The sequence below is a fragment of the Ictalurus punctatus genome, chromosome 11 (assembly GCF_001660625.3).
Source record: "Ictalurus punctatus breed USDA103 chromosome 11, Coco_2.0, whole genome shotgun sequence".
NCBI lineage: Eukaryota > Metazoa > Chordata > Actinopteri > Siluriformes > Ictaluridae > Ictalurus > Ictalurus punctatus.
The window spans coordinates 24934836-24956983 of record NC_030426.2 but is presented as its reverse complement, the minus strand read 5'-3'; the positions used below and the strand labels follow the sequence as shown (position 1 = coordinate 24956983).

At 41.9% G+C, this 22148-nt stretch overlaps 3 protein-coding genes across 7 annotated transcripts; 2 read left to right on the top strand and 1 right to left on the bottom strand.

Annotated features, from left to right (window-relative positions):
* Positions 1-546: 546 nt before the first annotated feature.
* LOC108272045 (ghrelin) lies at positions 547-3183 on the top strand. The gene is made up of 5 exons (XM_017480141.3): positions 547-641; positions 1182-1365; positions 1902-1988; positions 2865-2976; positions 3078-3183. The coding sequence occupies exons 1-5, from the start codon at positions 562-564 to the stop codon at positions 3089-3091; spliced, it is 477 nt and encodes a 158-aa protein (XP_017335630.2). The 5' UTR covers positions 547-561; the 3' UTR covers positions 3092-3183.
* Positions 2092-10442, bottom strand: tatdn2 (TatD DNase domain containing 2). Of its 5 annotated transcripts, XM_017480133.3 has the most exons (7): positions 10016-10442; positions 9361-9443; positions 7897-8217; positions 6701-7723; positions 5138-5265; positions 4861-5044; positions 2092-3825 (listed from the first exon to the last, which is right to left on the bottom strand). In XM_017480133.3, exons 3-7 carry the CDS (start codon positions 8203-8205, stop codon positions 3685-3687), a joined length of 1785 nt encoding a protein of 594 aa, XP_017335622.1. In that variant the 5' UTR covers positions 8206-8217; positions 9361-9443; positions 10016-10442; the 3' UTR covers positions 2092-3684. The 5 variants fall into 5 exon arrangements, with proteins under 5 accessions (XP_017335622.1, XP_017335628.1, XP_017335626.1 ...); XM_017480139.3 differs by lacking the exon at positions 9361-9443 and having other exon boundaries at positions 7897-8713; XM_017480137.3 differs by lacking the exon at positions 9361-9443.
* A 1985-nt stretch (positions 10443-12427) lies between these two features.
* Positions 12428-22143, top strand: sec61a1 (SEC61 translocon subunit alpha 1). Its single transcript, XM_017479914.3, has 12 exons — positions 12428-12584; positions 14853-14920; positions 15022-15087; positions 16571-16649; positions 16905-17036; positions 17297-17406; positions 18833-18986; positions 19217-19377; positions 19466-19663; positions 20172-20363; positions 20468-20544; positions 21171-22143. The coding sequence occupies exons 1-12, from the start codon at positions 12578-12580 to the stop codon at positions 21355-21357; spliced, it is 1431 nt and encodes a 476-aa protein (XP_017335403.1). The 5' UTR covers positions 12428-12577; the 3' UTR covers positions 21358-22143.
* Positions 22144-22148: the final 5 nt, after the last annotated feature.

Sequence of the window (22148 nt, the reverse complement as noted above, 5' to 3'; positions counted from 1 at the left end):
TCCCGATGTTCTGCAGCGTTTTTTTTTTTTTTTTGCTTCTTTCTTTTACATAAAGCCTTTCATGAACATTATCCAACATTGCTTTATATTTATGGATGCAGCATTCACGCAACACTTATGAATGTCTTATGAGCGGAGTGCAAGAATTTCATAAGAACCGACTTCAAAACCATGAGACCTGACACACTTCTCACGTCTCCGTCAACGTGTGTACGCGCCGAGTGAGATGCTGAGATGCTGAGATGGTTCGGTTCCCAGACACCAGCACTTTGTTTGCGCTCAAACAAACGTCACTACGTTCCTCACGCCGTGTTTCAGGAAGTAATCTACTCACCTACACGTTTATCTCCTCATCCTGTTACTGCTAACACACACGTGGAATTTCACTGCGAAAACACCTGAAGAGCCGATATATCTTATCTTTAAACACACACACACGCACCTCAAATATTTAAACAACCCTGTTATTGCAGCGTTGGAAATATTCAGTGCATTAACAGATTGGGATTTTCTACAATGTTTGTTTTTCTACACACTCATCTTCTCGCTTTAGTCTCAGAGATGATCAGCTTCGGCATATATAAGAGGCCTGAGTGGATCAGACTTACTCATAACGCCATCCTGACATTACCTGCCTCTAGGTAAGACATCAAGCTTACAGACGTGTGTGTGTGTGTGTGTGATTTTATTCAGGATATAAAATTCAGTGTAGTACACAATGTTTCAGGAGAAACGGAAATATACAGCAGATGTCGTAAGGTCAGTTCAGTGCGCTACAATCTGTGTGGATACTTCTAGGTTGTTGGGCCGTATATATGTGTACACTGATATATATTTTCAGCGGTCGTGATATTAGACGTGAAGACTGAAATCTGATATTTATCAACAGCTCGACCGTGAAGCTATTAGTGTTGAGTAATGTGTTATATCACAACGTCTCATCGATGAGCGAAATAACAATGAAGTGGAGCAAATTATTACTCACACACACACACTTTAAGTCAGATGTACAGCCGGATCCATGATCTATGTCTGTATGGGGTCTGTATGTATTAGAACAGGGAAGTGCCTGATGCGCTTGTGGCTTATTTTGAATTACTTAAAAGGTTCTAATCCATGATGTTCGGATGATTTAAAAAAAAAAAAAAAACTTTATTAAATGCTGCTGGTTTTCTGCCCAGTTTTACTCCAGATCCTGAGAGAGAGAGAGAGAGAGAGAGAGAGAGAGAGAGAGAGAGAGAGATGCTCACCATGCTGGGTCACGGTCGTGTCGGTCACATGATGTTGCTCCTCTGCGCTTTTTCTTTGTGGGCTGAAACTGTGATGTGTGGCTCCAGCTTCCTCAGTCCAACCCAAAAACCACAGGTGAGTGTGTGTGTAGTCATGCTTTCATATCTTGCTAGGGACCAAATGTCCCCACAATAGTAATAGTAACAGATAGTGATATCTCACAGTTTTGACATTGTGGGGACATTTGGCTGGTCCCCAGTGAGAAAAACTGCAACTTTTATTGAAATAAAATGAAAAACTAAAAGGTTTTCTTTTGTTTAGTGAAGTTAAGGTTAGTGTTAGATTTAGATGAATCAATTCCAGAGTCAGTTAAAGTCAGTGACCGGTCCTCATAAGGACAGAAAGACAAACAGCTGAAGACTTGTTTGTGTGTTTATATCAGCAGTTCTATTTACAGATGATGAAGTGTGTTTCAGTCAGTTGGGATGGGATGGGATGTATGTGTGTGTGTGTGTGTGTGTGTGTGTGTGTGTGTGTGTGTGTGTGTGTGTGTGTGTGTGTGTGTGTGTGTGTGTGTGTGTGTGTGTGTGTGTGTGTGTGTGTGTGTGTGTGTGTGTGTGTGTGTGTGTGTGTGTGTGTGTGTGTGTGTGTGTGTGTGTGTGTGTGTTTAGAATCGTGGAGACCGAAAGCCACCTCGGGTGGGACGGAGGACTGCAGCTGAACTCGAGGCTCCTCTTCCTTCCGAGGAGAAGATCATGGTATGCGAACGTTCCGGCGAGAAATAAAAGGAAGAAGTAAATAAATGACGTTCTGCTTCCGTCAGCTGCACGAACCCTCAGCCTAATAAAAACACTGCGCGTGTAAACGTTCAAATCCGACATTTTATTCATCAATGAACCTTCAGTTCAGTCAATACAATACACATGCACCTCCACTCCACTGAGATAAAGCCAGCTGGAGAATGCGGTGTGAGTTAGGGAGCGTCTACAAAGTGACATGTTTGAAGAAGATGAAGAGATCAGTGCCGTGTGAACTAGGTGACAGTAATGATGCACCTCTGAGAACCTCTGGACTTTGGATGTAGAGTCAAATAATCACTCTTTACAACCACGGTGAGCAGAAGGTGGAATGAACGAGCTCTCTATGTACCATAGTGAATGACGGCTGTGTGAAAAAGTTTGCACCCCCATGGTTTTTGAATGGATGAAAGGAAAAGCGTATCTCTGTGTTGTAAACATGTACATCTGAATACAGATACAAATACGAGGCCACTGTTAGAAAGGTCCTCAGGACATCTAGAGACGCGCATCTGGACTGGGATCCCGACAAGTAAGTCCTGAGCGAGAGGGCAGATATGAATCTTTCGGGACAAACAAAGAGCGCATTCAGAGCTGTGTGAAGTATTTACAGCACTCACTCATTTATCCTTAGTAACCGCCTGATCAGGGTCACGTTAGATTCAACAAACTGCTAGTTTCTTTATATTAAAAAAAGAAAAAAAGGACTAAACTAAATTCGTTAGAAAATACCACGAGCGGAGACCAGACTTCTCAGACCGTGCGGACATTTGCGTTTCTTCCCCTGGGTTTAACCTCGTGAACTGATCAGTGGGAATTGTCCTTACGGCTGTGCAGGTGAGCGCACCGTTCCAGCTGGCCGTGTCTCTCAGTGACGCGGAATACGAGGATTATGGTCCTGTGCTACAGAGGATGTTACTGGATGTCCTGGGTGATCCGCCTACTTTGGGTGGGTTCTGATCTCTCTCTCACACACACACACACACACACACAAAAGAAGTAATACCGACAGGGTGAAGTCACACGTGCTTGTTTTTCCATTTGTTTCAGACGGCGCAAACTAACAGCATTTGAACTTAAATGATTCCTGATTCATAACCGCTCAAATTATTAAAACAAACTGTGAAATGTGAATAAAATGAAAATAAAACAACGACGTCAGTGTTCAGAGTTTCTTACGGTTCACAACACGTTTATGCGTACACACACACACACAAAAAAGAAATAAATAAAAGGATTTTTTTTTTGTCCTGCATTAGGTATGCATGTTAGCGAACTTCACTCTTTTTATTTTAAAGTTCTGTGTGCAGGGTTGCCAGGTTCTCTATAAACTCCCCCGAAAACACAGAGGAAAAACAACAAAAACAACAACAGACCGTTTTAAAAACCTTAAATGAAGAAACTAGCTAGATCCATTCCTAATCAGTTCTTCTAAAGCCAATGTTGTAAATCTGGGATGCGAGTAAATCCAAATCTAACTCGAAAATAAGTCGGCTATGATCAATCTACAATTTGAACAATTTTAATAAAAATAATAATAATAATAAAAAAAAGATGTATCAGTGAGTAGAACATTCTTACTTTAAACAAGCTTCGATAACCAGCCAAAACATTACCGTACACAGGTTATTAAGTTTAAGGGTGGAGGAGGAGGGGTTTACAGGCCGTAGATGTGTGTGGTGTTCTGGCGGACCGTTTGGATCACGGTGGAGAAGAGCTCTCCCTTCAGCACGCTGATTTCCTGTAAGGTGTGTATGCCCATCCCGGGGTGAGAGAACCTACACACAGACGGAGACACCTGCAGAGGGACAATCCAAATAACAGTAGAAACATCGGTGTCTCGCTGTTACAGGAAAATAACCAACGGCACGGTGGTGTGACGGAGCGGAGAAACGGATACCACCCTGGAGTTGATTATTTCCCTAGAACAACACATCCTTAAGTGTTTTATTCTTCTTGAAGAACACGTCATACTTTCTTTCTTTCTATTTTTTTTTTTTTATCCCAAATTGTTACAGAAAGACAAAATCTCTGGATTTGAACGTCCACGAGCGCGGAGATATACAGGAGCTTAAAATGTTCTCCAAGGAGGACTTGATCCGAGATCCAACCTTGTTACATGTTAAAGGAAATAAATAAATAAATAAATAAATAAATAAAAAAATAAATAAATAAATAAATAAAAGCCTCGGCGATGTTATTAAGTCCAGGTGGGGCTTCAATTACGCTATAAGGCCAAACGTTTGGAGACGTCTCACCGTCACACCCGTATGTATTCTCCAGCAGCTCATTCCAGATTTATTACCCCCTTTACTGTTACAACGCGCTCCACTCTTCTGGGAAGGCTTTCCAGTAGATTCCGGAGTGTGTGGCTGTGGGGATTTGTGACCGTTCGGCTATAAGACATTCTATACAATTGTGTGCTTCCATCTTTGAGGGAACAGTTTGGGAAAGAACCACATATGGGTGTGATTAATCAGATGTCCTAAAACGATCACTCAAAAAACAACAACAACAACAACAACAAAATAATCGCTACAACTACAGCGGTATCTTTAGTGCAGTCCATGTCCGTTGGAGTCTTTTGGACCTGGAATGATTAAATACTCTTTACATAATTTTAGATTCCGTCATTTTGCGGCTAAAACGAACGAACGAAGAAAAGCGGAAGCTTTCTTACTCTTTTCGGAATGAAAGATATACACGGACCGCACGTTATTCCATTTCATTAAATGCTACTAATCATAACGCAAAACTAGATCTGAATGTAAACGTTATCGTTCGGATCGATCCATCAGTGGGGGTATTAACGTGTTCTAAGGCTGTGCGAGACCTGTCTGGGTCGGAAGTAGGGTGCGTCGGTTTCCAGCAGGATTCGGTCCAGTGGAATCTTCCTCGCGGCGTCTCGGGCCTCCGCGGCGTTAGGGTTCGTCACCAACGCTGTGAAACCCACGCACAGGTTTGAGAATTCGCTCAGGAACGGCTCGATTACGGAGTAACTGTTGGTGAAACAGTGTCTGTAACACACAAACACAAGTCTGTCGCATCGGCGCGGCACGGAACCGACGACACGGGTGTGGGTTTTTTTAAAAAACTTTTTTTTTTTAAACCTGTGTATCTTGTAGTCTCGGGGAACACACTTCTTCATGATGTCCAGCAAGTCGTCATCAGCGTTCCGGCAGTGTATGACCACAGGCTTTCCCAAAGACACGGCCAGTCGCAGCTGCCGCTCGAACACCTGCGCACACAAAATCCAAGACAACTACTGTACAGCGTTTTCACTTCGGTTAATGTGTTGGTTTCTTCTATTCTTCAATAGAGAGAGAGAGAGAGAGAGATTTTAAATGCTGGACACTGAGGGTATAATCAGCTGAGGCAGATGTGACACACCCATTCGCCAGACAGAGAGAGACACATGAACTAACATGTCGTAGAGGTTTCAGAACGTTAAATACAACAAACTATAGGGAAAAACGTACGATGTGATTATCCATGGTGGAATAAAACACGTAAGGGTGCGCTGTTCTACATCAGGGTGGTAAGAGTAACTCCGCACCATGCCGACATTGATTACTTTCCTGAAAACGATATGTTTTGGATGGTGATTTTAATGTTCTGAGGTTTTAAATATTTCTAAGATAAGAAATATAATGTCACTACATGATGCAGAAATATTAGTTCATGCTTTCGTCACCTCTAGACTAGATTACTGTAATGTCTTACTGTCTGGATGTTCCAGCAGGAGCATAAACAAACTCCAGTTAGTCCAGAATGCAGCTGCTAGAGTCCTAACTAGAACCAGAAGATACGACACATCACCCCGATCTTATCCACACTGCATTGGCTCCCAGTGAAATCACGCATTGATAATAAAATACTATTATTGACCTATAAAGCACTAAACGGTCTCGCAACACAGTATCTAAGCGACCTTTCGGTTTTCTGTGATCCGCCACGCCTACTTAGATCAAAAGATGCAGGCTATTTGACGGTACCTCGGATAGCGAAGGCTACAGCAGGGGGAGGAGCTTTCTCTTATAGAGCCCCACAGTTATGGAACAGTCTTCCTATTAGTGTTCGGGACTCAGACACAGTCTCAGTGTTTAAGTCTAGGCTTAAAACGTATTAGTTTACTCAAGCCTACCCTGACTAGACTTTCTGTTACGCTAAGCACAGTCTTAATAATCTTTTCTCTCCCTCTCTCCTTCTGCCGAGCCTCACACGATTTTATGGAGATACTAGAGATCCTGATCCTCTCTGCTCTCCGGACCTGCCTGATCCGCTCGGATGTCCCGCCTCTGGATGGAGCTCTCATCTACTCCATGTCCAGATTGCTGGGACTACGGCTGCTTCTAAGGCCGTACAGACTTCATATAAATCACTAATGAACTTCCTCACACTATCCGTTGTTACCCAGATGAGGACGGGTTCCCTTCCGAGTCGGGTTCCTCTCAAGGTTTCTCCCTCTTCACATCTTAGGGAGTTTTTCCCTTGCCACCGGCTTGCTCGATTGGGATAAACTCGCGCTTTTAAAATCTGTATGGCGTGTTTATATGTTTCTGTAAAGCTGCTTTGAGACGATGTCTATTGTAAGAGCGCTATACAAATAAAATTGAATTGAATTAATATTAAAGTAATTAATTGTTATTTCAGCCATCATCATGCAGCATTACCTCTTTCTGTGTGCTGGGGTTGGCTGAATTCTTATGCGAGTAATCCAGACCGATTTCTCCAAACGCAACGGTCTTGGGGTGACGCATGGCTCTCATGATGCTTTGCTCGTGAACGGAGTTGTACTCCTTGGCGAAGTGAGGGTGGCATCCGAAAGCACCCCATACAAACTCCTCTTCGATAAGCCGTTCCCAGATGGCTTCCTTCTGCGTGATCCTCGGATTGCAGAAGTCGGTTATGCAGCCGTGAAATTCCGCAGGGAAACTGCGGCTGTATCTCTCCCGGAAGCTCCAGAAGCTTCCGCAGAAGCCCAGCTTCCCGTACAGCATATCCAGGTGACAGTGGGTGTCAATGAAGCCCAGTGAGTCGGAGTCTGACGGCCAGAGAGGCTCCGAGCCCGCTGACCTCCCGCGGATGATGGGGTCGTCGGGAAGGGGCGTCGTTAATCCGTAGCGCAAGTGCGCACAAGAGGACCGGTGTCTAAACAGTGGCGAGGACACACACAGCTCGCTCGGAGACGGGGAACAAGAGGCTGAAGATGAAGGACTTTGTCCGATCGGCTGCTTAGGACTGAGGTCCCGCCCCAGCGCCACGACTGGTTTACCGGGTGGATGCGCACTTCCGCCGACGGTGGAGTCGGCCTCCATCCACGTGCTCCAGTAGGAGGCGGTGGGCTGATGGGGTGCACTCTCCTCTTCCTCGGTGTCTAGAAAGACGTGTGGTGTGCGTGTGCGCTCCTCCGACCGGACACACGCAGGCGCCGGGTCCTCGCTGAACGAGCAGCTGCTGCGCTTTCTCTCCGGCGAGGGTTTAACAGCGAGGGTTTCTGTATGAGCCTTCCAGGGGCACGGCTTCTTGGTACCGTCCTCGGAGTGCGACGACTTCCTCGGTCTGTTTCCGAGAGCGGCACTCAGGGCTCGGAGGTAGATGACCTTTGAACCCTCCTCTGGAGTTCTGTCTTTTCGGTTCTCACCGGCAGTGGATGACGGCGACCGCAAAGGTGATTGACCTTCTGACTGCGGGTCCTGCCAAAAACATAAACGCACACAAATCCTAATTTTTTTAATCTATATCCAATATATTTTATTCCAGGATTACCACTTGCGTTTAAAAGGATATTATTTTCAAATCGTTCTAAAAAAAAGAAGGAAAAAAAAAAAAAAAAACACTAAAGGGGAGGAGCCTACGAACTGATTACCTTTGCATTCGTAAACAGTCTGCAGGGCCTGCTGGACAGAGGGTGGGTTTTCCGAGTGCTCGGTGTCGGTGACGGTGTGACGCGTTTCCCCTGAGGTGTGCCGAGTTGAATGTTCTCCAGTTCTCCCAGTCCCTCAGAGCTGGAGGAAGTGTTCAGGCTGGGACAGGAGTCTTTGGGCGATTCATCGGACGCCTCGTCGCCCCAGCGAGTGGGCTGAGCCAAACCCACGTCATTCTTCTGGAACTTCGTAGGCGAGACGAATGCCGTGTGTAGCCAACGGAACTTCACTTTCGTCCTATCGTCGGTCATGACGACGCTGAACTGGGCAGGACAGACAAAAGGAGCGCTTGTCTGAGAAATGCGCAAACCCACTACTCCGCATCGGATCTATGTATCCCTAATCGATTGCTTTTTTGGGGTGTTTTTTCCTCCGAAAGACTTGTCACGCTGTACGAGATGATCCTAATAAAATAACTCTGTAAAAACACACTGCCATGAGTTTACAGTGAAGATCCTCTGACGGTAGACCTGCGATTAAATAAAACGAATACGTTCTATTTACGCCGATAATCAGCAAACGTAGAACGTAAAGTCGGGTTTATGTTGTTGCCTCTGGAAGCAACAACAGCACAAGAATTGTGCACCAGGAGCTTCGTGAAACGGGTCTCCAAGGCCGAGCAGCTCCACACGAGCCTAAGACCACCGTGTGTAGTGGAGTGAAGCACCAAGATTGGACTCTGGAGCGGTTCTCTGGAGTGATGATGAAGTCTGATGGACGAATCTGGGTTTGGTGATGGTGTCAGAAGAACGCTTCCTGCTGGAATGTACATAAAGTGCGGAGGAGTAAAGTCTGAGGCTGTTTTTCAGGGTTTGGAAAACTCCATATTAATACCTATATAATGGTGTGGGACGTCCAACGAGCTCAGGTGTGATAATCAGGTGTCCGCATACTTTTGGCCAGATAGTGGATTTTGATATTGATTGCTAACGGCCACACACACACACACACACACACACACATTAAAAAAAACATTTCAGATTTAAACGCTGGAAATTGTCACGTAACGAAATTTTAGTCAAATAAAAGCCAGTTGGAACATTAAGAGTTGGAGTCGACTCTGTAAAGAGTCGATTCCCCAATTTGAGTCAAATCCACACAGAACAGTCCGAACATAAATTTAGTTAGATTTTGGTGCAACTTGTACCAAAAGTTAGCTACAAACTAGCTAAAGACAACTTGCTTGCACTGTATTTACTATGTATATACATATATTTTTAAAAATAAAATATACACTTTGACAGTTGAGCAACAGGAGATTTACCTCGCAACCGTAAATGAGACTTCAAAACTTCTCGCAATTTTGTTTAATAAACGTTACGTTTTGAATTTTTGACCACTCTACGTTAACTCAAATCTGTCCAGTTAAAGTAAATATAATTATCAATATGATCTTATATACATACCTTGAAGCGCTAACAGAAAACAGCGTTTGAAAACGTCTTCACGAGCAACACGGCAGGGAGTCGATTCCGTCAAAGAGTCGGTTCTCCAATTTGAGTCGAATCCACAAAGAAAATTGAATCACACCCAGTTCGTAGTACACACCAAGTAGAGTGGATATGACAGTTGCAACTTTAGCACCGTTTTATTGCAAAAACAAACAAAAAAGTTTAACAAACTCATTTTCAATGACGTGACGATTAAATAACTATCGTGGAATCGACTCTATTGGTTCACAATACTTCGATTCAGAATCGGAGTCAACTTTTTGCAATTTGGAATCAAACGACTGTTGGATAAACAGGAATTAATAAATAAATAAATAAAAATAAAAATCAGTCTCATGTTCAGGATGGTCAGGTAAAAAATGCAAATAATACTAGAGACCTTTCGCAGCTATATTTTAACATGGCTGGGTAAATAAACAACTATACATAACATTAGCTAACTAGCTAGCTAGTCATCGTCATGTGCGCAGATGCCTCTCACGTGCCAACCTCAAACTGAGCCTTAATATGTTTTTATAAGCTTGTATAAATCTTAAAATGTGTAGAAACTGTATTTGCGATGTCGTTCATGAGTGATAGGTCGTCGTTAGATTAGATAAAGAAGCCTTACCTATGCTCAGACAGACTTATAATTTAATTAACGGTCTCCTGACCTCATGACCTTTAGAGTTCAGAGGGTGATGCCGCGTTCACTGGCCTCAGAGATGAACTCATACAACGTCATAAAACGCGCAGCATTGCACGTTTTACAAGCGTTAACGTCACTAACTGGTGAAAAGCAAAAATTTCTCAACATTGTACCTGATATAAGTGCTTCCCAGACTCGATGATTGAATAGAGCAGAGTTAAGAATAATAGACTTCGCATTTTTACCCTGATCTAACTTATATTATAATAATTATAATAACAACGCTGATGAATTCTGGATTCTGATTCGTAAGAATTTATTGATGATGATTATAATTTAAAATATATTTATATATAAGATATATAAGAGCAGCTTAATTATATTTAGCGTCTATGGAAGGAATCTCCATCCGGGTCATATGCCGCGTTCACGACAACTGGGAACTCGGAAATTTCCAACTCACCACATTATAGCGTTCAGGCGAACTAAGCGGTCTGAATTCGGGAATAAACTGAATACTCACTGTAACCTGGCGATAAACTGGAAATAAAGCGCTGTTTAGTGGTTAATTTATTATTATTATTATTATTATTATTATTATTATTATTATTATTATTGTTGTTGTTGTTGTTGTTGTTGTTGTTGTTGTTGTGATAATTGATTGATGTGATAATTACATGAAAGTGCAGTTTGATCGAACTAATCTTGAAGAAACCGACTTAATTAATATTTCAAATCTCAACCTCCAAAGACAGCTTAATAACCTTAGACCACGCAGTAATTCCTTGTTCTTGTTATTATAAATTGCAATCTTTTGAACAATGAACAGACAAGGGCAATAACATTATCATCTAATCTAATCAAATGTTCTGAGAAACAAACAATACAAATAAAATAAGAGCAAGCTGTAAGAAATTCACATGTCTACAAACAAGTACAAAGAGTTACAAATTATTGAAAGTATAGATAGGCTAAGATAAGATAAAATGTTTATTGATCCCATACTGGGGAAATTCCCTCGCTACAGCAGTTCAATGACACACAACAAATAAGAAAATACACATTAAATAGGAATAGAACAGAAAAATGTATTTTATATATATGTACAGATGAATAAGAATACGAATATATACAGATGAGTAACACCTTGTTCATATACAGATAAGTGACAAATGGATTAAAAGATTTAAGGCTTTGAAATAATTTACAGGTTTTTCCCCCCGCTTTGTTGTTTTCTTGTTTCTTTCAACGTATGCAAGTAGTGACCTATTTCTATTTTTAAATGAGTAAAATTAGGGTTTTTTTTCACTCCCCATTTACATTTGTATGTGTAATGAGTATTTCACATGTACCAAATTTCGAAGTCACCAATGTTATCATAAAAACAAAGCATTTTCTTTGAGTTGTAATTCAGTGTTAGTACTATTTTTTAACAAAAAAAAAGAAGCTAGATCACACCAAAATAATTTTGTGCAAATACAAACATAAAATAAATGGACAATTCTCTCATTTCCCTCTTTACAGAAAACACATTTCCCTTGTTCTTGTTATTATTATAATTTTTTAAAATCTTTTTATTATTTTTATTTATTTATTTAATCATAGTAGCTACAACAACAACAAAAAACATATATCACGGGGGGGGGGGGGGGTATACAAGGTTAAACACTGAAAGCAATCTCTGTTTTTTCAAAAAATTTATATTTTATATATTTTTTATGCCTATCAAAGTTGAAACAAAGGAATTATAGTCTACCAGAAAAATTGACAGTAGCGGGATCTTACCCAAAAGTGTGCATTTGTGAACAAAAAATATGCCAAGTATCATGAACAGATTAACAAAGTACTGAATATGAGAATTTGAGTTGTGATAAAGAAAAATAATATTAAAGGTATTAATACATATTCTAACATTATTATTATTTTTTTTAAATACATTTTTTAGAGATAGGTAAAAAGCTCATTCCAAAAGGCTTCAACACAAACACAAACACATTCACTAAAAAAAGCTGTAGAACAGTCTCTTCTACATCACAGAAAGTGTATTTGTTTTGCATATATTTATTGAGTACAGTATTACAAGGGCCTTGTTCTTGTTAGTGCTTTTAACTCTTATGAGAGCCGCCATTTTGAATATTGAAGTGACGTCACGGAATCGCAGAAGCCGAGAAGGGGGGCGCGGAATTCCGAGTATAAATTACGAGTTAGAGAAGGTTGTTCAAACGGATCTATTTTATTTTATTTTATTTTATTGTACTTTACTTTACTTTACTAAAGTCGGAAACGTCCAATTTCCTACGTGATCATGGATTTAGCATACGGCGTTTTTATGGAAACGGTACAGCTGTTCTGATTGGTTGGTTTGCCCTTTCTAACATGGCCGACGCGTCGACGTATTGTTCTTGTTAGCAAGGGCGGCTAATATGGCTGACGTGTATTTCGAATCGGTATAGTGGTGACGTGTCTTTAAGGCGCTCTGCCGGCGCATCGACACCCGGGGCAGCACACAGATCCTGACCGAGGCTCACACCGACTAACATCACCATGGGAAGTGAGTACCATTTTAACATTATTTATTCAGCAGGCGAGTAATTTTTTTTAACGGATTAACCGACATTTGAACTAGCTAGCTAGCTTCAGCGTGTTATAGTGTAGCATATTCATTGATTTATACGCTAGCCAGTGAGCTAAAGTTCTCCAGCTAGTCTACCTCGGTGTCAGAATAGTTAGCTACTTCTCGCTAGCTCGTTAGCTGTAAGCGTCCTATTACACAGGTAGCTTTTCTTTTTCAGCGTTGCTTTTTAAATAAGGCTTCGCTTTGTTTCTCTTAGTGCTAATTACATGTTATTAAAACTGTTTTGTTCCCCGCATACAGCAGTAAGAACAGTCGCTAATGCTAGCTAGCTCAAATGCGTGTTTATGATGACGGCGCGTTAGCTCGAGCTGTAACCGCGGCTCGGTTTCATTCCCTCATTTCTACCGACAAATGACATTCATTTCACCCGCAGCAGGAGGGGGAAAGGTCTAAAACTATCGCGGGTTCACGGTATTAGTCCACCATTTAACAAAAGTGACTCAAATAAACATATAAACCGGCCTGATGGAATAAAAAAAACCCCAAGAGAAACCATTACAGAAATTGTAATGGTTTCCACTACAAATACCATTACAAACCATCAGCTAACCATTAAAACTGTTACCATTATTGATCCTTAATGTTACCCACTAGACATAACATGCCACCAATGGAAGACAACAGTTTACCAGTAGAGACCCACAGGGACCATTACAATTCCCATTAAAACCATTACAAAGTCTATGAGAGTTGGTTTCTTTTGTAGCATGGTGATTACAAATTCTTTGCCCATCCCTTGTGAAACTTACCAAAGCAACAGGTTCATTATTATTATTATTATTATTATTATTATTATTCAGAAATAACAGTTAATTTGTTCTAAGTCTGAAATGTTCGGGACGGCTGGTTGAGGCCATGGGACCTTTTGGGGGAGAAAGAATAAACAAAAAAATAATCTTGTCATAATGGAAAATTCTAACTTGAGGGTTTTTTTTGCTTTCTCAAAGAAAAGCGCGTGTCGTAATCATGATCACGTGTACATCATGTACTGTCTTGTCCCATGAAATCAAAATGGAAGTTTTGTGGCGTTTTAGTACGGCTATAAGGTCAGCCTTACGGTTATCTATAAGCTCCAAAACTATGACAGAATTCGCATTTAGATGTACGCATTCAAAATGATGTCTCTCTCTTCCACCGATACGGGTCGACCGTACTGATGGCGCTTCAGCTTCTCGCTAGGTTTTTATTTTTTTGTCCAATTAAATGCTTTCTAGGATCTGAAGTGTCCCGCCCCCGACGTTCTAAAAATCACAGAGAGAGATCATATCAACGAGCACGGGGTGTGAACTCGTCCTTGGTCGTTAGAGCGCTCGCGTCTTATTCGGTTTTTGGAGCGAGATGCGTTTCGGGGTCGAGTACGGTTTAGTCCGGGCTGCGAGGTAAAACTCTTGGCTATTTAAAAAGGGGGCGGAGTCGCTCAATGTCCCGCCCTGGCTTCCTGTTTCAATGGAAATTTACAATTATTTGGTATTTTTACAATTATTTTGGTAGGTATGTTTTCCATCAGGGGCTCTGTAGCCTCGGGTTTGGGATCATAAAAGTTGCACATTGCAGGTTTTTAAATTTCCTTTTGTGTGTGTCGGATATGAAGCTCTAGATCTGAAAGACTTTACAGTATTCAGTTCAGTCATCCTTAGTAACTGCCTGGTCAGGGTCCATGATTGCTCGATTTAGGGTATTAGATTGTGTGTGTATATATATATATTAGATATATTTAGAGAAATATTTAGTGAGAGATAGATGGATGGATATATAGTATAGGAAATAAAGCTAAATAAATCCGTTATAAAATATTCCTTCGGGCATCAGAAGATAGAGTTTCACCGAAGATACGGATTGTGTCGAGTCAATTTATTCGTATATCGTTTTTACATCCGGAAATCCAGACGTAGCTTCAGATCCCTCGGGTTTCAGTACACTTCGGGTTCCCGAAGTGTGATTCGAATTCGAGTCTGGGTTCAAGAGGTACAGTTTTGTCCACCAAGGGGACGAGAACCGCTGGAGTAAGGCACGTAATCGGGTAAAAGGGGGAAAAACTGAACACGTTTACTGTATTTGATGAAAATGCAAAATGGGAATTTTTATAAATATATATGAAGGATGTCTGTGACATGAATTTCTTACGATGCTTGTTACTCTGAAATAAAGTGCTTTTTCTAATAAACAGTGTTTTGATATTTTCAGTTAAGTTCTTAGAGGTCATCAAGCCGTTCTGTGCGGTTTTACCCGAGATCCAAAAACCAGAAAGGAAGGTTTGTACGTCGTTTCATTCAAAAGGAATGTACAAGATTATCCCGTCTTTGTCTCTTTCAGAAACGCATTCATTTGTCTGTCTTGTCTGTCTATCCTCCAGATCCAGTTCAGAGAAAAAGTTCTATGGACGGCCATCACCTTGTTCATCTTTCTCGTCTGCTGCCAGGTGTGGGTTTTATTTTTATTTTTTAAAGTAGCAACGAGTAACACTTAAGATTACGCAACGTTTAAACCCATCACTGTGTCCTTGGTGTCCATGGAAACGCCTCGATCCTTTCATTTACCAGTTACATTTTTTTTTTTTAAAGATAATGAGTCTTTATTGGTCACACATACATTAGACCACAGTGAAATTCTTTTCTTCACGCACGCCAGCATGTTAGGAAGTTGGGGTCAGTGCGCAGGGTCAGAAATGATACAGCGCCCCTGGAGCAGGGAGGGTTAAGGGCCTTGCTCAAGGGCCCAACAGTGGTAGCTTGGCAGTGCTGGGGCTTGAACCCCCGACCTTCCGACCAGAGCCTTAACCGCCAAGCCATCACTGCCCCATTTTTATATAAATATATATATATATATATATATATATATATATATATATATATATATATATATATATATATATATATATATATATATATATATATATATATAAAATATTTATTTATTTAAGATGCCATAACGCAGTCGTAAACCACAGCGCTGTAGAATTCTTGATTTCTGATTGGTCAGAAGGTGTTTGTTTGTTTTGTTTATTCGTTTAATTTTTCATAACCACAGCTGCAAATCGGCGTTTATATTCACACGCTCGTTTCTATAGTAACGCTCGTTCGCTGTACGCCGAACTCTCCACATAGACAGATAGCATTAAATTCATTTTTTTTTTAAAAAGTGAAGTTTTCGGTGAGGAGACTTTTATTTAACATGTATGGAAGGAGTCTCCAGTGTCAGTGATTTTATTTATGTTAAGCTGTAGCTTTTGTAGAAGTTTTCAGGACCGAGCCGTTTACCCGTTGTGGTTTCTCGGTCACATGACTGAAAGGTCGGTGAGGGAACGGATGTCTAAAGCTGCCCTAACCCAAGTGAGTAGGGTTGTCACGATACCATAAACATATCTTAACGAGACTATACCAGCTGAGGTATCACGACACTACGCGATATCGTGTCTACAAAATGAACCGAGTTTACAGATACAAGTGAGCACCGACAAGCTGCGTGTTCTTCTGAGTAACTTATTAACGAGGATGAATAAAGGGCTGTTGAACAATCAGAGTTGGCACGAGACCAATTCAGTGTCACGTATTTCATCTGTCGTTCCCCCGAGCAGTGAAATCATGCAAATGGAGCTTGTTGTCAGAAAATGTACTAAGAATGAACGCGACGTTAGGAATAAACAACTGAATTTGGAAACGAACTCGCTTACGATCAGACGCGGCGAATTTTAGTCTTTACACACAGCCGTTAACGAAACCTTAGCTCGCTTACGAGAATACAGGAAGTCTTTGAAGATTAAGGTAAAGAATTTTAAGGATGTTCTGTTAGCATGTTGGTGGTTAATTTATTTTCTTATAACAGGAGGATGTGTGTAGGGGTTTTAGTGTTTTGTCGTTTTAAAAGTCTCTCTCTCTCTCTCTCTCTCTCTCTGTCTCTTTTAGATCCCTCTGTTTGGGATCATGTCTTCAGACTCGGCAGATCCCTTCTACTGGATGAGAGTCATTCTGGCGTCCAACAGGGGTCAGTCTCCGTATGCCTGCTCATCGCTGTATCGTGTTACGATGCCGTTCTAACCAGCCGAGTTTCCAAAAGCACAGCAGCACAAAGATCGTATTTACTTACACGGGATTTCTCTTGTGTTATCGAGAGCTATTGTGGGACAGGAGATAAAGCCGGCTTATTCGTTTAGTAACGTTGAAAAGCTTTGTGTGTTCTGTCTCGGTGGAGTTCTCTCAAGGTTTAATAGTTGTTGTTGTTTAATATGATGTGTTACAGGTACTCTGATGGAGTTGGGAATCTCCCCCATCGTGACCTCTGGCCTTATCATGCAGCTGCTGGCTGGAGCGAAGATCATCGAGGTTGGAGACACACCTAAAGACAGGGCGCTGTTTAACGGAGCCCAGAAACGTACGCATGTGCCTTTTTTTTTTTTCCACCATAGAGCGCCACTCTATGGTGACTGGCTATAAGTTTAGGAAGCGCTTGATTCAATATGAGCAGAGGACAAACTTTAAACGTCAGCATCGCAGTCGATCATGTTCACGTAATCGTGGGCAGTCAGAATCCTAATCGAGATCGTTATTCGATTCAGTGTGCAGCCCTACTTTGAAGATTTGCTAGTACGAGCGTGTATAAACTTTTTGACCGGTTGCGTTGTGTGTTTCTAGTGTTCGGGATGATCATCACTATTGGCCAGGCGATCGTGTACGTGATGACCGGCATGTACGGAGACCCGTCAGAGATGGGAGCTGGGATCTGCCTCCTCATCATCATTCAGGTAAAGTACACCTGACACGTTATCTGACTTCTTTTGTGATTAGATACGCCCATGATCCGATTTCTTCTATTAGGGCCAAGCTGACTCATTTCAATAGTCACGGTTATTACGTTTCTCCACCGTGTGTGTGTGTGTGTGTATGATAGCAAGAGAGACGGCGGCCGACCGTTCGAAGAAAAATTCCCAAAATGGCCGCGATAAACGAGATCGCAGTAACATGTTACGTTCGCTGCAACTACAGCTGAACCGGAGGTTTTATTAGGTCGCCGAAACGAACAAGTAAAGCCACCATGTTTATTTACGTACATGCCTATATATCTGTTCGGTTTCTCAGTGAAAAGTCAGGTAGAGAACTTCTCAGCGTACACCGTTGGCAGAAGAAAATCGTGGCGATCCTATTAATCCGCATATCTCTGGATTACAAATTAAATTAAAATACAAGCGAATTATAGACACACTAGTGGGTTCGGGGACATTTTGCTAATAGGATTTAAATCCGATCACGGTCTGTATTTTCAGAAGAAGGTGACCCCACGCTTCCTGATACCGCTGTGCGCTCATGTCCGCTCGCCCTTGTGATCTGTTACACACAGTTTAAACACCATATTTCTCTGTCTAGTATTGTGCAGCTTCTTTAACTTCCATACGCAATCATGGTTAGTAATGGTTTCTCAAATCTATTCTGGTGCATTATATATTCGAATTGCAAAAAGTCGGTCTGGATTCACCCAAACGCAGAGATCTTACAGGAGGACGAAGTCATGTGCTATTTTATAACATCCACACACCCAACCCTTATTTTTACCTTTATTTTGCTTGATTGTTGCTCTGCTGCTGAAATCTGTATGACTCACAAGTGAAGTCCGTGAAGTATTAGCATGGTATTTGTAAATTTTTTTTGTTTTTAAACCATGGCTTCTATATTGCAGAACCAGGCTCTGTATCTTGTCTTATTAGTTTACACTAAATAATAATAATAATGATGATGATGATGATGATGATGATGAACTGCCTCTTGGTGTTATTTCATATACACGGCTGATTTCAGTTCATCATCCAATGTTAATATTCCCAGTATACACTGTTAATGCATCGCTGCCACCTAGTGGATGTATTTTAAACAGTAACAAATGTCAATTTGATTGAGTAATTGTTTAAAGATTGTTTTATATTTAGCAAGTGTGGTTTTTAAGAGCAGGTATTCAGGTAATCCTTGAGAAACACCAACGAGTATTCAAAGCCTTTAAAATGCTGTGAGGACCAGCTTTACTTTCTATACCTGTAATATTGCTGCACGATTAATCTCAGTTTCTTTGTTGTAGGATAGCTGAGATTAGCCCCCCCACCCCCAAAAAAAAAAACAACCCCAAAACAAGACTGTGGATCGAAAGCAGGTTCGAATGAGAGTGTGTGTGTTTTTGTGCAGCTGTTTGTGGCTGGTCTGATTGTGCTGCTGCTGGACGAGCTGCTTCAGAAAGGATACGGTTTGGGCTCGGGTATCTCCCTCTTCATCGCCACAAACATCTGTGAGACCATCGTCTGGAAAGCCTTCAGTCCAACGACAGTGAACACAGGCAGAGGTACACACTCTGAGTACAGGTCCTCATCGTACATTAATGGGATAGTGTTTGAGATAATTAGCTGAGGTGTAGTACTGCCTGTGAATCACCAACAGCCAATCAGAATCGAGAGTTCGACAGCGCTGTGGTATAACCATCAAATTTATGCGACGCAATACAACTTCACTTAAATGAACCCCAAAAATCAGGTAATCCCGTTTAAGCTAATCCTTTGTCGATTGTGTTCCCAGGCACCGAGTTTGAGGGCGCCATCATTGCTCTGTTCCACCTGCTGGCCACTCGGACCGATAAAGTACGCGCGCTGAGAGAGGCCTTCTACAGGCAGAACCTGCCCAACCTCATGAACCTCATCTCTACCGTCTTCGTCTTCGCCGTGGTCATATACTTCCAGGTGAGTGAGATGTACCCAAGACCAAGAACGTTCGAACGGGCTGAACGAGTGACGGAAATGACTAAACGGTCTTTCTCGGGCTTCTCAGGGCTTCAGAGTGGATCTGCCCATCAAGTCGGCACGCTACCGTGGCCAATACAACACCTATCCCATCAAGCTTTTCTACACCTCTAATATTCCCATCATCCTGCAGTCTGCGCTGGTGTCCAACCTCTACGTCATCTCGCAGATGCTCTCCACTCGCTTCAGCGGCAACTTCCTGGTTAACCTGCTGGGAACCTGGTCTGTAAGTTACATCTAGGGGAAAAACTTATTTGTTGTTCTTTAACGTACCCGTTTTGGTGCTCAGGTGGTTATAATATCATAGAGCAGCCATGAGAAACCGTTGCGTATTATTTGGGATACAGATGTTTATCAGTCCCTCTAGGATTTCACGATCGCAGAAATCAACGCAAAATCAAGCAAACTCCCCAAATATTCGGAGGAGCTTGCGATTTTTCAAAATTACCGCAGATTTCCTGCAGATTTGGACCCAAACACATCACAAGGCGCATTCAGCCAAAGCCCTCTTCAGTTCATGTGTGTGGAAGAAGAATTTGTTTGAAGTGTAATTTGATTGTTTAGTTTCTCATTAATGGGACATTAGATTACATGGAGAGGGCGGGGTTTATGACCTATTCTGCATCCAGCCACCTGGGGGCGATCGAAACGTTTTGGCTTCATTTTTCAGGACTTGTGCCACACTCGGACTCGGCTCACTGCCTCTGCTTTATAAACGTCTTTCTGTTTAATAGGACACCTCTACCGGTGGTCCGGCTCGCGCCTACCCCGTCGGAGGTCTGTGTTACTATCTCTCTCCTCCGGAATCGTTCGGCTCCGTGTTAGAGGATCCGGTACACACCGTCATCTACATCGTGTTCATGCTGGGCTCCTGCGCGTTCTTCTCCAAGACGTGGATCGAAGTGTCCGGATCATCCGCCAAAGACGTACGCTTTGCTTGTTTTAATCCTCACGTGTTGTCCGGAGCAATTCTGCTCCGTCACGCGGTCGTTTCGAAGAAGTGTGACGTGGTGACGTGTTTGCGTTTCAGGTGGCTAAACAGCTTAAGGAGCAGCAGATGGTGATGAGGGGACACAGAGAGACGTCCATGGTGCATGAGCTCAACAGGTCTGCTTCATTCATGTGTTTTTATTTCTTTCTTTTGTTTTTTCATTTATTTTCCACAATAATGCTGTAGAATTCTCGATTCTGATTGGTCCGAAGGTGTTGATGGACTTTCATCAGTAACAGCAGCTCTGTAAATCACAGCGTGTTTATTCCAGGTTATCGTTATCGGTGTCAGAGCTGTGCAACACTCGGAGTAGAGTATTCTGACATCTTTAGGACGCTTTGTGGTTTCTCTGCAAATTGAGAAGCTGCGATTTATTTGTTTGTTTGTTTGTTTGTTTGTCTTTTTGGCTTCGAGGGAGAATATAAAGAGAGGCCTATGAGGGCGCGACTGTTTTATAGCTGCTTTAAAATCAGCGAGAAGAAGAATTAACTTGTTCCACAGCATTAAATGTAACTATAAGTGGATAAAAAGTGTGAGATGAGAGAAAGTGAATAGGAAATGGGAAAATAATCAACTTTGATGTGGAAACAATACCGCTGCTGAATCACAACACGTCGCTGTTTGTTATTTTCCTATAACAGCATGACAGTGTTCTATTCCCTACTTGTATGTATATCGTGTATTGAGGATTCTTCAGAATCTAACCTTTCACGTGTGTGTGTGTTTGTGTGTGTGAGAGCAGGTACATCCCCACAGCTGCTGCATTCGGCGGCCTGTGCATCGGCGGTCTCTCGGTCATGGCCGATTTTTTGGGAGCGATCGGCTCAGGGACGGGGATCTTATTGGCCGTCACCATCATCTACCAGTATTTCGAGATCTTCGTTAAGGAGCAGAGCGAAGTCGGCAGCATCGGAGGGCTACTCTTCTAAACTTTCTGCTACATGGACACACACGTATGCTGAGACACACCCTAATCAAACACTTTTATTATTTTTATGAGTGTTATTACTATTATTTTATATCTTGTTTGGCACAGTGAGTTGAAGTGGTCCATTCTGAACAGCCAGGTTTGGCTTTGAGATGTTATTTGTTGGAGGAGAGAGAGAGAGAGAGAGAGAGAGCGCGAGAGATATTTATGAAAAACTCTGGAGCAGTCCGTGATGAATAAAGCTAGACTCTGTGAGCTCTGAAGATAGATGCTGGGTGTACCTTTATTTTATTTTATTTTTTTTTCCCTTTCTTCCCACCCTTGCTTGCTGCTCGACTCTATTCAGTCTAGTGATGGCAGTGCTCACTTCTCCGTCATGCCCAGTCTTTCATTTTAAAGGTGCAGTGTTGCGTGTTTACGCCACATTCTTTGTTCTTGGCTGCTGTCAGAATGACGCCACGGGAATCTTCACACTCGCAGGATTATTTGACACCCGGTTGTGACGTCAAATCCAACCATATGCATTTCGTGTAGAGCTTATTTTAAGGATGTCCAGGCTGGAAGCCATCTACGTATATAGTTCAATCGTCCACAGACAAATAGTTGTTTTTGTTTTTTTTCTGGATGTCTGTTCGACTTTGTGTCTGTATATATGATGAAATGTGCCACCATGTAACAAAAACCTTTTCTCTTTTTTTTTTTTCTTCCAATATGTAAAAAGAAATGCTAAAACATCCGTCTTTTGGAAAGAGTGCTCATTCTCAATAAAAACTCTTTTTTGTGTAAACATGT

Bases quoted from the DNA above. Each gene is read 5' to 3' on its own strand.
- LOC108272045 (XM_017480141.3), top strand. From the start codon at position 562: ATGATCAGCTTCGGCATATATAAGAGGCCTGAGTGGATCAGACTTACT. The intron at 642-1,181 runs GTAAGACATCAA...TTTTCTGCCCAG, and splicing joins CTGACATTACCTGCCTCTAG to TTTTACTCCAGATCCTGAGA. The intron at 1,989-2,864 runs GTATGCGAACGT...ACGGCTGTGCAG, and splicing joins CTTCCGAGGAGAAGATCATG to GTGAGCGCACCGTTCCAGCT.
- sec61a1 (XM_017479914.3), top strand. The intron at 20,364-20,467 runs GTACGCTTTGCT...TTTGCGTTTCAG, and splicing joins CCGGATCATCCGCCAAAGAC to GTGGCTAAACAGCTTAAGGA. The intron at 20,545-21,170 runs GTCTGCTTCATT...GTGTGAGAGCAG, and splicing joins ATGGTGCATGAGCTCAACAG to GTACATCCCCACAGCTGCTG.
- tatdn2 (XM_017480133.3), bottom strand. From the start codon at position 8,205: ATGACCGACGATAGGACGAAAGTGAAGTTCCGTTGGCTACACACGGCA. The intron at 5,045-5,137 runs GTTTAAAAAAAA...TGTGTGTTACAG, and splicing joins CGAGACTACAAGATACACAG to ACACTGTTTCACCAACAGTT. The intron at 3,826-4,860 runs GTCTCGCACAGC...GTCCCTCTGCAG, and splicing joins CCTACTTCCGACCCAGACAG to GTGTCTCCGTCTGTGTGTAG.